The 13910-nt window shown below is 35.4% G+C and overlaps 1 protein-coding gene across 2 annotated transcripts in view; it reads left to right on the forward strand.

The window, feature by feature from the left end:
- AQP9 (aquaporin 9) overlaps positions 1-11216 on the forward strand; it is a 57433-nt gene extending 46217 nt beyond the window's left edge. For both annotated transcript variants that reach the window (XM_012543909.3, XM_003755723.4), the window contains exons 4-7: positions 2606-2743; positions 4818-4936; positions 8152-8369; positions 10293-11216. In XM_012543909.3, the coding sequence (XP_012399363.1) occupies positions 2606-2743; positions 4818-4936; positions 8152-8369; positions 10293-10458 (641 nt within the window). In that variant the 3' untranslated portion in view covers positions 10459-11216. The remainder of the gene's footprint in view (positions 1-2605; positions 2744-4817; positions 4937-8151; positions 8370-10292) is intronic.
- The last annotated feature ends 2694 nt before the right edge of the window (positions 11217-13910 follow it).

The following is a 13910-nucleotide window of genomic DNA, read 5'->3' on the forward strand; positions in this document are numbered from 1 at the left end:
TGTGAGATTAATAACATAACAAAAGAGAAGTAATACTAGGTCAGGCCCATGGTCCAAAAATGTCAAAAGTCAATATCTGAAGGTTATACCAATAGAGAGATACATAAAGTCATAAGAACATAGATTCTGAATTGGAAGGGAACTTTTGAGTACATCTTCTATCATTTTATAGATAGGGAACTAATTTGTCGAGGAGTTATATAACTTACCCAACATTACAGAGGCACTAAGTAGAAGAGCTGGAAGTTGAATCCAGGACCTCTGACTCCGAATCCAACAGATTTTCCCTCTCTGTTGCATAGCCTCAGTTTGGTAATGGGAAAAGACCTGGATTTGGGCTCTGAAGAACTGGTTTTGAATCATGGCTTTGCCACTCCCTACATGTATAACTATGAATACAATGTCATTATCCTAGTTTCTTCATCTGTTAAATGAAGGGGTTGGGTTAGAAAATCTCAAAGGTCTCTCTCTAAATCTTAGAATTACAGTGTCTAGGTATTAGAAGGTAAGTTAGATGTCATCTTCAAGAAACCTGATATAACTCAAAATAACCTTAGCTTTCCAAATGGCCCATTATGAATTAATTACTAATGAGTTTATCTAAATTTTCTTCCGTTTATTTAATGTTTCTGACTCTTGGGAGAAGCCATTTGCTTTAAACTCCCTGTTTAAAGTTATACTTCCTTTTATTTGTCCATCATTTAAGTTTTAGTTCTGGTTGTGAGATCTCCATATATAGTAAATTATTTCAAATCTAGTTTCCTCCTATTTTCAACTGTGTCTGCAGTTATAACATACCTAATCAGATACTTGCCAGTGACTCTTTTTGGCATACAATTCCCCACTTTTTTGTCTTCCTGTATTCTTTAAATTTATTTTCTCCTTTTTCTTTTTCACCTATATTCTGAATATGTACTTAAACCACATTACACAAACTAAAATCTCTTCTAAATATGGGTTTTGTTCTCTAGGGTAAAATGTGTTCATTAGAGACACGAGTGCCATAAGCTCAAAGATGATTTTTGCTATCTTTCTGTACAGTAAAAATGAGAATTCTTGTGATAACAGCAAAATCAAAAGAGGAATGAAGCCAGTTACTGACTGTACAGATGCAAAGACCTCTGGGAAAGTGAATGATACACTCCACAGAGTAAAAACCATGCCTAAGGTCTTAACCAGAAAGAAACACAAAAGACATGGAGAAATCTCTATCTAGCCCAAAGTTACAAGAAAGTCTTAATGATTTTCTTTTTAACATAAAGGAAATATGTTTGGGTAGAATGGAGAACACATTTCTCATATGCTACAAGAAACAAATTGAATTTCACTGTCCTGAACTACATGACAGCATTTTTTCAGGAATAATTCACTGGAAGTGTCCTCTGTTCACAATCTCAAGGTTACTTTTACTATCCTTGTAATGAAAATGGGGAAGTTGCTGAATTTTGGGTTCAATCTAATACATACACTGTCTGTCTCCCCTAACCCCCGTCATTGTGATAATATCTGATGATTTAAAAGTGATATTTACTACATGAATCTGAAAAGCAGAACCATCTTGGAAAAGGTAAAAATAATAATTATCACACACATATATATGGATATATATGTATGTGTGTATATATGTATATATGTGTATGTGTATATATACACATACATACATATATCAAGAAGGGTATAGCACCCTCCAAAATCTATAAAGAAATAATGAAGAGAAGAGAAGAGAATAAGGTAAGATAAATAGATTAAAGCAAGTATGATAAAGTATCTAGATTAATGGGAACTGGATAAAGGGGGAGAAATCTATTGTGTGTATGTGTTTTGGGGGGGAGAGCAAGACAAGTTAACAGGTAGAAGAGTTAGCAGAGATAGGAAACAAGGTATACACAAACAATAATAATGATCAGGAGTGGAATTTATTAGAAAAATAGGGGTAGTGATCACTGATATCAAAGTCAAACAAAGATTCAATCAAGAAAAAAATCTACATTATATGTCAAACATGTTATTTTAAATGTATGTGTATATGTATGCATTTTTGCATGTAGGTACATTTATGTATGTATATGTGTATGTGTGTGTATATAAAGGTATCTGTGCTTAACTACAGATCACTTGAAGGTGGAGGTGGGGAGGAGGAAAAGGGGAAAAAGAATAAAGTAAAAAGTACACAGCACAGAACATAAGAAAATGAAAACCTACAAGGAAGCAAAGAAAAGATGGACAATTATGAATACAGTGTCTTCTATTATTATATATGCTTTCTTAAAATAGAAATTTATTGTTATATATTTTGAATCTTCTCTTATGTTCTATTATATACATGACAATGTTTTTTCTTCTGCCTCTTTCTATTTTGTTTTTTCTTGTTTTGCATTTAAGTTTTAAATAAATAAATGCATTTCAAAAATAAATAAAAGTGACATTTATTCTCTTTGAGGTTTTTCTTCTATAGACTAGACCTAACAGATTATATTTTTTGAGAATTAGGGTGGGGGAGTTTAAAATTTGTCACTATTTTTACTTCTAATGAGATTAGATAATTGTTTTCTCTCCATTCTGATCCTGTCATGATTCATTTTCCATCATTTGATATTCCATTCAGGTGGTCACATTAACCCAGCAGTGACCTTTGCTATGTGTCTCTACGGACGGATGAAATGGTACAAGTTCCCTTTCTATATAGGGGCTCAGTTCCTGGGGGCTTTTATAGGGGCTGCAACCCTCTTTGGAATATACTATGGTGAGTTGGCCACTTGGATTGGGAGGATAAAGGAATGGGATTAAATTTTAGTTAAAAGTTATTTTGAAGATTATAATGAGGACAAGAAGAAAATAGTGGGAGAACTCACCAGATATAGTAATAAGGGAAAACTTCTCTGAAGAGAGTAATGCCCAAGAAGAATGGAATACTACCAACACAAGTCAAAATAATTAAGGTCAAATTAAGTCCCTAAAAGAACTAAATGTTGTGTTAAAGATAGAGAATAATAATAATGAAAGTAATTTCCATGTAAAAAATAATCTGACATCCAACAGAAGAGAAGTATGTCATCAGAGTAATAACACTTTTCAGGAATTTCTATTTCTATTGATTTCTCCCATTTAGTTGGGGAGGGGTAGGGGGGCCAATGGAACAGGGTAATTTGAATGGCTTTTGAAAAGAAGCCTTAGAAGAAAGAGAAAGTGCTGTATAACAAAGGTGGAATGAAAGCTATCACTTCTCTGGCATAGGTCCTCAGTTCTTTCCACAAAACTGTTAGTTTTGTTAGAACACAGAATTAAAGGTCAATATAACTTGGGATTCTAATTGGAACTCTCACTAATTCACTGTGTTAAGTAAATTATGGAATATTTCTAGGTTTCAATTTTCATATCTCTGAAAGGAGGCTTATAGAAGATAACTTTGAAAGTACCTTCAAGCATTAACATTTTGAATTAATGAAATTAGATCCCAAAACATTCTTCTAATCTGGTCCAATCTGGTCCTTTTCTCCCTCTGTGATAAGAGAATGTGGTAGAATAGGAGTGAGGGGAGGAGAGGAAAACTTAAAACATAGAATTTGAAATCAGAGAAGACATGACTTCTGGTCTGTCACTAACTAGCTGCATAATATTGGTTCACAGAGCTCTCCAAATTGGTTACATCTGAGGTACAAAGATGTGCTGGTAAACTTTTAACAACCAACTCTCTTGTGTAACAAAACATAAGACTTGTTTTAAAATTTAATCTGTTTTACATCATTTTCTCAAATCTGAAATACAGGGGTGTCCCTCTAAACAACAACACAGGGGCCAAAAAGAGAATATTTTAAACTGTGGGTGATACAAAGACAATTAGTCAGCCAGATTTGGCCTTCAGGCCAAAGTTTATTGATCCCTAGTATAGTTAATCAATGAAACAACAAATCAAGCCCTGATTTATGGCTTTACTAAATTTCCCAGTTGTGAATATTCATCTTGAAAATTTAACAGTCATCTTTTCTGAGTCAGTGGGAACACACCCCTAATGGACAGTGGTAGGATTTAGAGGTAAAAGAATTCTAATGCTTAACTAGTCCAATCCCTTCATTTTAGGATTAAATGTCTAAGGTTGGTTGGAAGAGTTTTTAGAGATTATCCAATCTAACTCCTCATTTTTATAGGAAATTTGAGCCCAAAGAAGTTAAAAAATAGCTAGTAAATGGACAGAGGCAAGATTCAATCATAAGTTTTCCAATTCCAATTCACTTTCTATGTACCATGCTTCTTTCTACAAAAGAGAGAACTGACTTGCTTAAGATCATGTAAAAAAAAAAAAAAAACTAGGATGTAAATTCTGATTTTGGTGCTCTCTTTTCTATACAATGAAGTACTCCGGATTGGGCTTAAAAATCTGTCCTTTCCCTCCCTAAAATTTTTGTATCCTAAACTCTTATGTCAGGCATTTCCTATTTTATATTCATTTTGAAACCCCGGATTCTGTGGGCAACCCTGGAATCTCCATGAAGTTTTGGTTTGGGTCAGAGAGAGATCCATGGAGTCTTATCTTGCTCACAAGACAATTCTGAAATTCCAGAGGAAAAGTGGATTGGTTCCAACATCCCTTTAGACTGTAAATGACAGAGTGGTCCAGTTGAAATATATGTGGGCTTTTGGTGATCCATCCTGGCGCTAACCAAAATTTTGTACATGTCCCTGGTGAGCTCCAGAACCACCCTGAGATTTGACATTTTTGATGATCATCATCATTATCCAAAATTATTGTCTTGCTTTTTCCCCCTTTTATGATGCTTCTCAAAAGAATACTAATAAAGGAGGACTTTGTTTTTTTATAGATGCAATTAGGTGCTTTGCTGAAGGAAAACTGCTTGTCACAGGAGAAAATGCAACAGCACAGATTTTTGCAACATATCCAGTTAAATACTTGACTGTGGCAAATGAATTTGCAGATCAAGTAAGTAAACACACACACACACACACACACACACACACACATACACACAGATGTGTTTCACAATTTATTGTATTTCTTTTCTTTATTATTAATGTGATAAAGGATAGAGAATGGGAGAGAATTTGGAACTGAAAATAAAAATAAGAAATTAATTAAATATGTCCATTATATTGTTACTTTAAATTGGTTGTCAACATCTTGACTATATAGGCCAAGAGTGGGAGTCTTTTTTCTGCCAAGGTCTGTTTGGATAGTTATAACATCATTCATGAGCCATACAAAATTACCATTTTAAAGAACTGTGGCCTGTATTTATAGAGCCAGACCAAATGATTTCATGGATCTTATATAGCCCATGGACTGGACATACTCTACCCCTGATATAGGCAATTGACCAAAAAAGCCACTATTCTACTATACTACTGGTCATTTTCTAGCAATGTAAAGACTTACACTGACATCTTGAGGGATAATATTACATTTTTACTATAGCCTAAGGAGCATTGTCAGAATTTTTTTTCCTAAAGAGAATTATTCCCTTTCTTATCTCTAGAATACCTATAGAGAAAATTCATGATACATAGAGAAAAAATTCAAATGAGAGAACATAAACTACTTTGCAAACCTTAAAGAGATATATAACTGTAACTTATTAATAATGATAAATAATAAGTAACTGATACTGATAAAAGGATCATGGGATCAGTTAAATAGTCAAAAAGCCAAGCTCCAAAGAGACCCCCAGTTGCCAAAGGAAAAAAGGTCTGGGATATAAGATAAAAGAAACTAATGGAATCAGGAAGAAATCGTTGGTTTCTCTGTAGTCAAGGAAAAAACCATAGACAGGAATGTGACTTAGACTGACAGCAGTATCTGGAACCAACTAATAGCTAAGATAGCTCCAAAGCTAGATTTTGCCATTTCTTAGTGGTTTATAGTTTATAGTTCATAGAAATCACCATATTTGAAGAATTCAGGGTGAAGAATGAAGAAAATATTTTTGGATATGTATAATGCGTAAATTTGGCTTGCCTGACTATGCACATTTGTTGCAAGTGTATTATTTCTTCCCCCCTCCCCCCCCCCGCCCCATGTTAAAGAGGGAAGTAAAAGCAAAAAAAATAAATAAATAAATAAATTTGTTAATTAAAAAAAAATCACCAAACTTAAAAATACATGTGAAAATTAAGAAAAAATGGGTCAAAAGACATATTATGAAGAGATGTGAAGGTATAGTTACATTTCCTGAGGTCACAGGCACATGATGAAGCCCCAAGCTATTAGGTGGAAGCAATGGAAGCTTTTTTTTTTAATCCTTCCTCTAGGCTCTAGACTTGTCCATCCAAGAAAATTCAGTGATTGCCCTACTTTAAAGATCTTCAGAGAAAGAGATTCTGTAAGTTCTGTTCTGATCTCCCATGATCCTCCTACTCAAGAAAATTATCCTTCAGTAATTCTTATTGTATTTTATACCTGTTTAAAGGTATAAATGAATTGATGGCTCTATTTATGCAGGAATAAGACATTTTCCAATAAAGTTGCTAGATGTCTTCTCCTCAAAACTCATTAGAAACAAGACACTGAGCTTGTCGATGTTTGCTAAGCTATGGCATGAATTTAAGTTGTGATCTAAGGAGGAAGGATGCTTCAAGGTGATTAGAGTAGCAATGATTTAACACATTCATAAATAAAGACCCATTAGCAGGAAGGAGGGATGTCATAAGAAGAAAGAGAAGCTGAGGGTACATAATAGGAGATAAAATTATTGGTAGGGTTGGAACATTCAGTAGAAAACTTTATCATCTTTAGCCAGAAGTACCTGAGTTTATGGTACTAGAAAACTAGCAGTTTTCTGTATAAAAATTGTTTTGCTTCTAGCATTATAAAGAAAGGTTGTAGTCATTAAGGGCTTTAGGGGTTTCAATAGGAACATATACAGATACTGAGGAAAGTTAAAGATATCGTGATCCTTGGTGAATGGTTCTGTTTGCCAGTAGATTCCACTCCCCTCTTTCTTCACATGACAAGTGTGGGGAAGGAAAGGGATCAGAGGGGGAATGGTTGCTTCTTTATAAATTATAAGGATTTTCACTTTAAACAGGAGATCTACTTGATCTGTTTCTATCTAAGGTAGAAGATAAGGACTATTTATTTACTTTCACCAGGGTGAACTTCTCCTGGCAAAGATTTGATTTTTCTTTCTTAGGATGTAAACAAAAGCCACCCCTCTATTTACCAGAGCCATTGTGATATCATGAAAATGTGGAGAATCCCTCAATTTTTGAATCCCTCCATGTGGTTCAGGCTTATCTCAATAGAAAATTATTGGGGGATTTGCTGAACAATGAAGACCACAACATGGTCCTTTCTTGTGTTGTGATTGTCCTCAGAATTGTCCATTCTTTGGTCTTTCTCAATAACAAGAAGTGTGGAAGGCAATAGCAAGACTAATCCAGAGAATTTTTGCATAGTGATCTCATGTATACCTTGCATTTTACCCCCAAAAAAGCAAGACAAGCTGCAGCCCCTATTCTCCTAATAGAATGTAAGTTCTTTGAGGCCAGCAGCCATTTAATTTATTATAACATCCCTACTGCCTAGAACTGGGGCAAGATCAGATTGAATTGATTACCAGTGCCTGTCACAAAAAAAGGTAAACTTAAGAGTTTGTTGATCAACTAATTCATCCAAGGAGTTGCCTCTTTGACTTACAGCCTCAATTTTTTTCCTCTCCTGAAATCATTCACAATTTTATTGATTCATGATCCCAAAGACCACCCAGAGGGCTTGGCATCCAGGATATTTTCCTGACTTTTTGATCAAATTAAGTACAATCCTACTTAACTGTTTTTAGTCCCTTTAGTGAAATTCATCCAAAGTTCCAGAAAATGTCCAGAAAAGATCACATTGAATTACTTTCTTCTCCTTCAGAAAGCACAGTAACAGGGATTCAGTGATTATTAAATGATTGCAAGAGGCAATCGATCCCTTGAGATACTCTAGTTTGGGGATTAGGAAGAGCAGTCTTTGAAGATACATCTCTGCCTTTGGGGAGTATTTTGAAACGAAAATTCCCAGTCTTGGCCAAATGAAGCCTCTGCTCTGTAAGGCTACAGCATTCAAATTTCTTCTTGCAGTAGTTCCCATTTCTTAGCCTTGAGACCCACTGGAAGGGCTCAGCTTTAGCTCACTGATGCATTCTTTTCCCTCTCCAGGTGGTGTCTTCCTCATTCCTTCTCTTGGTTGTCTTTGCCATTTTTGATGAAAAAAACTGGAGGGTCCCCAAGGGCCTAGAACCCGTCGTCATTGGCCTACTGATCCTGGTTCTTTCTTGCTCTTTGGGAATGAACACTGGCTGTGCCATGAACCCAGCTAGAGATCTGAGTCCCAGGCTCTTCACAGCCCTGGCAGGCTGGGGGTTTGAAGTCTTCACGTAAGTGTCCAGAGGTGGAATAGTCAAAGGACTGATGTCCCCCATGATATCTCCCTTGAGTGGGGATAAGGGAACGTGAAGGGGGAGAGCAGTCAGGAGGAATTACCCACTATATCATCACACTGAAAGGACATGGTGGGTTTTTTAGTTTGATTTGGGTTATTTGGCATTGTGCATGAAACTTCCTGATAATGTAGCTTAGGGACTGTTCTGCTGCTTATAGCTTTACTTACCCAGTGTACTGAGAATTTAAGTGATTTGCCCTAAGTCACATAGTATACCAGAGGCAGGATTTGAATCCAGGCTGTACCTTTATTTCCTCAGTCCCAGACTAAGCCATAGGCTTTGAGTCTAAAAGGGACAGATGGAACAATGAGACCTCCACTTGCCTTAGAGAGCCGGGCAGATTTGGAGGAAAAGCATGTTAACTTTATTGTGCAATAATAGTGACATCTGGTGGCTACTGCATCCAATATCAGGATCCCTTCCAGAAAAATCTAAATCTAGAATTTAATGATAATAAAATTAGATAGAATCTTAATCTAGTCCAATCCCTAATGGAAAACAGAGGCCAAGAGAGATTAGATAATTTACAAAGCCAAGACTAGGGGAAAGCAAGGTAGGTAGGGGGTCACTCGGTTCACAACACAAAGGAGTTTTTTTTTAACTCCACAAATTCATATTTGCCATTAATAACTACATTATTAATTTTTGTTGCTGTCAATAGCAACAACAGTTGTTGATTGATGTATAATCAATTCAATAAGCATTAAACATACTGTATATAAGACATGAAGATTAATGCTGGGTATTTTGAGATAAAAACAGACTACACTGTAACTAAAGTTTATTATCTACTAATTATCTAGATTATGTTATAATAGTAGACATATTTTCATTGGGTACTAGAATCTAATTTATCCTGATTCCAATACAAAAATCTTACCCATCTTATTCTTCTTTTCTTTTCAGTCCCCTTTTATATGTTGCCTTCCCCCATTAGAAAGTAAGCTTCTTGAGAGCAGGATCCATCTTTCTTTATTATTGTTGTTATATTTATATACTTTATGCTTAATACAGTATCTAACATATAGTAAGTGCTTAAGAAATAACTTTATCTAACTTCATGGCTTTGGCCAGATAAAACTACCGGCTCTCCAGAGAATTTCATAAGAAATCATTGTCAAATTCACCTGCCTTAGTGTGGAATCCACACTTAATGTGGTACCAAATTAATTTTTAAACACTTAGGAGAAATGGTGTGAGTGATACGCCTGAGGCAAATTCTATCAGAAAGGGTGTGACCTCGAAGGTAAACAATGGTTTACTATATATTTTGTACATATTGAGTGCTTAATAATATTTGTATTTTATATGCATGAAATAAGTACTTTACAATTTTTTACCCATTAACTTGATCTGCATACCCAAGTTAATCCAACAGATAATTATTAGATAGATTGAAGTTAACTGCAGCAGGCCAAATAGAATGAGAAAAATTTTAATAGCAGCTCAATCCTTCAAAAAACTTGCATTTCACATCTTTCTAATTTGATGTAAATATACTCAGGAATCTTCCCATTTTTCCAGTTTCTCTCCTACCTTGTGCTGTTTCAGGATCAAGAATGTGGCTCCTCAGCCTTAATATAGGTGTGTTCTTAGCTCTCACAGGTCCTATTGGGATTTTTTTGCTATTTATTCCAATAATCATGTGGGTTAGTTTTTTTGGAAGTCAAACTCAGCAGGGTCCTGAAAGCCTGGGAAATCCCTACCTCACTATTTCCTTTAAGTCATAGCCACTGCACTCATCCAGTATGTACTTCCTCAAACTCTAGGTAAATGAAAAAAGGAAAAATACATTGTAGAGGTGAGTCATCCAAACTAAATGCAAATAGCAATGTGAATTTCTTGTTTGCATTTCAGAGCTGGAAGTCACTTCTGGTGGATCCCAGTAGTAGGGCCTTTCCTTGGTGGAGCCATAGGAGGTTTCATCTATATTTACGGCATTGAAATCCACCATGCAGACCCAGAGACAGAAGATAAGATGGAACAAGTAGAAGAGAAACATGAACTTAGTGTGATAATGTAATAATATGCCCTATCCTGGACTGTGCAGTTGGTTGCAGTCAAGGGTCTATAACTGTGTCTGTTCACTAAAAGTACAAATTTGATGAAGTTGTAAGACTGAAAGCTAGGGGAAAATCTACTCACTTGTACTGGGCCCAGTGGGAGAGATACTCCATTGAAAAGGAGTAGGATTAAGCAAGAAGTTGGGATGGAGGCTGCTTCTGTGGCTCTGCAGGTTGGGTATTCCCCTAGAAGAGCACTTGAGATGGAATCTTCTAATGAAGAGAATTTTCCCCCTAACTTTCTCACTTCATCTTCGTGATGTAAGTCCTTTGGGGTGAGACACCTGATTACTGATATGCTCAACTGGATTTATACCAGCTTCATTATCTGTAAAGAAATATTTTTTTCAGTGCCATTATATACCAGGATTTTTATTGTGTATGTCCCAAAGATTACTTTCTGAGTACCAAGGTGTGTGTTCAAAGATTTAAGTTGTCTCATTTAACTTATCTGTGATTGGAAACTTATGGTACTTAAAAGTTCTAGGAATTGTCAACTTTGCTGCTATAACATAATTCATCAATGAATCATACATCCTAGAAGTAGTTTTGTCAAAAACAAAACGAAACAAAACAAGAACAAAACAAAAAGCTGAAAATGTCTTTCCAAAGAAAATATAAAATGTGTGCTTACTCCTTTAGATCAGCCATGGAAAAATAAAAAACCCTGGCCCACGTATCCATATCTTTAATAAACCAAAAATTGAATAGGAATCAATACTCTTCTTTTAAAAATTATTTTTCCATTTCTCTTTTCTATTCCTAATGTGTTGGTTTCCCAAAACACTCCATATCTGTCGAGGGTACTCACAAAAAACATCAATCCAGAGCCACTAGATTTTGATAACAACTGAGATATCAATAGCTGTACCATGGAATGCTTTTCAAGATTTAGCTTTTTAAGCTAAATACAACGGACTGACTTCTTTTCAAGTCCACATTTTGTCTATAAAGATGTCAGGCAAAGTAGTGCACACCACCTAATACAGAAAAAAAATTGGGAGGAATGGATAAAAAAGATCTTGTATTAGATATTATCTAGGGGCTGTATAAATTTTGGAGGGCTAAATGGAAATTTTTTGAACCAGCAATATTTGAAAAGTGTGTTAATTCGCTTTAGAGCAATACTAGCAAATAGAATATGGATCCCTGCAGTTCATATATTATTTTTTAAAAAAACACTAACATCACTTATTTTTTCCTGTATTTTTTTTTAATTTTGTTAAGCATTTCTTAATTACATTTTAAACTAATTCAGGTCACAGAGAGGAGTTTTACAGCCCAGTACCCACTAGTTTGCTACCTCTTTAGAGGACAGTAATTGATTCTTATATAACATCCTAAAATGTGACAGGGCCTTCAGAATGCACAATATTTCACTTTTTTTGAGTCCTTTAGTTCTAAAGTATTTGCCAAAACATCAGCCAAGAAGTACTTCACATGTTGTAGTCTTGTGCTTTTATCTTTACTTTATATTCTAGATAGGCCAGACCATTGAGCTACTAATTCTAATGAAATTAAATTTAACAGTGATAAATACAAGTTCCTGCACTGTGATACAAAAAAAAACTGACTACATAACTGTTCATGTTCAAGGGAAGTTAGCTTGACGATCATTCACATGTGAAAAGGCAAATGAAAAAGCTACGAAGATCCTAGATTGTATTAACAGATACACATAGCCTGCTAGGCTTTGTTTAATCAGATTCTACCAAGTCTATATTAAATTCTGGGCACCATATTTTGGAAAGAACATGGACACCTGGAGAAAATCCTAAAGAGAATAGTAAGAGGACTGAAAACCGCGAAGCATGAAGGTAGGTTGGAGGAACTGGAGACATTTAGCCAGAAGAAAGGAAAATATGGGAAGGAGCAGTATTTAGGTATTGGGAAAATGTCCTAAGGGGGTCTTGCTTTGCCTGGCTTCAGCACACAAAACAAGGAATAATGGAAGACCTTTTTTTTGCTTTATGTAAGGAAAATTTTAATCAGATGTTCAAAAGAGGAATGGGTTGCTGTCATGGATAATGGGTTCCCCTTTACTATAAGTCTTTCAACAAAGAGTAGATCTGTGTGAGAGAGTACAACAGAAATTCTTCTCCAGGCCTTGGACTAGATGATCTTCTTTCCTACCTCAGACAGTCCAGAATTCTGTAATCCTGTAATATTTTCTTATGTCCAAAATAACAAGTTTCTCAATCCCAAGCTGAGAGGTATTGAGGGAAATCATAAGATCATAGATTATAAATCTGAGGCCATGTAGTTCAAATCTCCCACTTATACATATAAGGAACTGAGATAGAAAATCTTACATGATATACTCAATCACAGAGTCTGAAATGGAATTTTAATACAAGTTTTTCCTAGTACTGTATCTAAATTACTTAGTCCGCAATCCTGTCTCCTGTTAAATTCAATTACTCAAGGCAGAGACTATCCCCTATTAAATTCCCAGAAAATGGAACAACCATATGTAGACTGGATTATACGATTTCACTACTTTACAGTATAATTCAGATGTAATCCTTACCAAAGACAGGTAATAAAGTCCCTACTTAAGTCCTTTTTGGTGCTCATTTCTAAAATTCTGCTCCAGTGGGATGATCACCCATCTCCCATAAGAACCCTTCACATAAGGGCTTCCTTTGATCTTTTCTTGTAGCAAAATAATCTCAGTCCCTACACTTTTTCTTACCTTTATTTTAAGAACAATTCTATAAAAGTTTTTTTTTTTAAATAGTTGTAGAGTGTGGTTATATTTATGGTGTTAAGAGAATAAAGAACTTATAGAACAAAAAAATGTCTAGCTAAAACTGCTCTTCTTCAAATGATGAACCTGAGAACCAGTTTGGGGAAATGACAATCAAGATGCCAGTGTTTATATTCTATTGAGTCTTGAGCTCTCTCTGGATGATGCATTGTTGGACAGAGCCAAACAATAAAAGCCCTGTGGCTTCTGGGATCACTCTTCTAGATACTAGCATAGGAGAGAGGAGAAGAGATAGAATCCTGAAAATGTGTTTTAACTTATTGAAAGGCATAATTGGAAGTCCATTTTTAGATGGTGGGAATTTTATATACACTTCATAATTTGCAATTTCCCAGTCAGTCTAATCTTATCTTCCTATTTGAACAATTTCAAATGACCCTTTCTCCCTGCTCAACCCATAGCTCGCTCAAGGTAGTGCTTTCCTGTGAATCTTTCTGATCTTTTATCATGTAATCCCAAGTGTGCCAGTGATACAAATATGCCAATATGTAGACTGAGTCTGAAAGAGTTAAGGGTAGTGTGCTCAGCTAAGAGAATAAATCGTTTGAATCTTCAGCACTGGTTTCTGTCCGCTCTGTAATATTGCTCTTAGATGCATATGACCAAAGAATGAAAGTAAAAGGTAAAATGCCTCATGTAGGT

This window comes from Sarcophilus harrisii, chromosome 2, assembly GCF_902635505.1.
Source record: "Sarcophilus harrisii chromosome 2, mSarHar1.11, whole genome shotgun sequence".
Classification (NCBI taxonomy): Eukaryota; Metazoa; Chordata; class Mammalia; order Dasyuromorphia; family Dasyuridae; genus Sarcophilus; species Sarcophilus harrisii.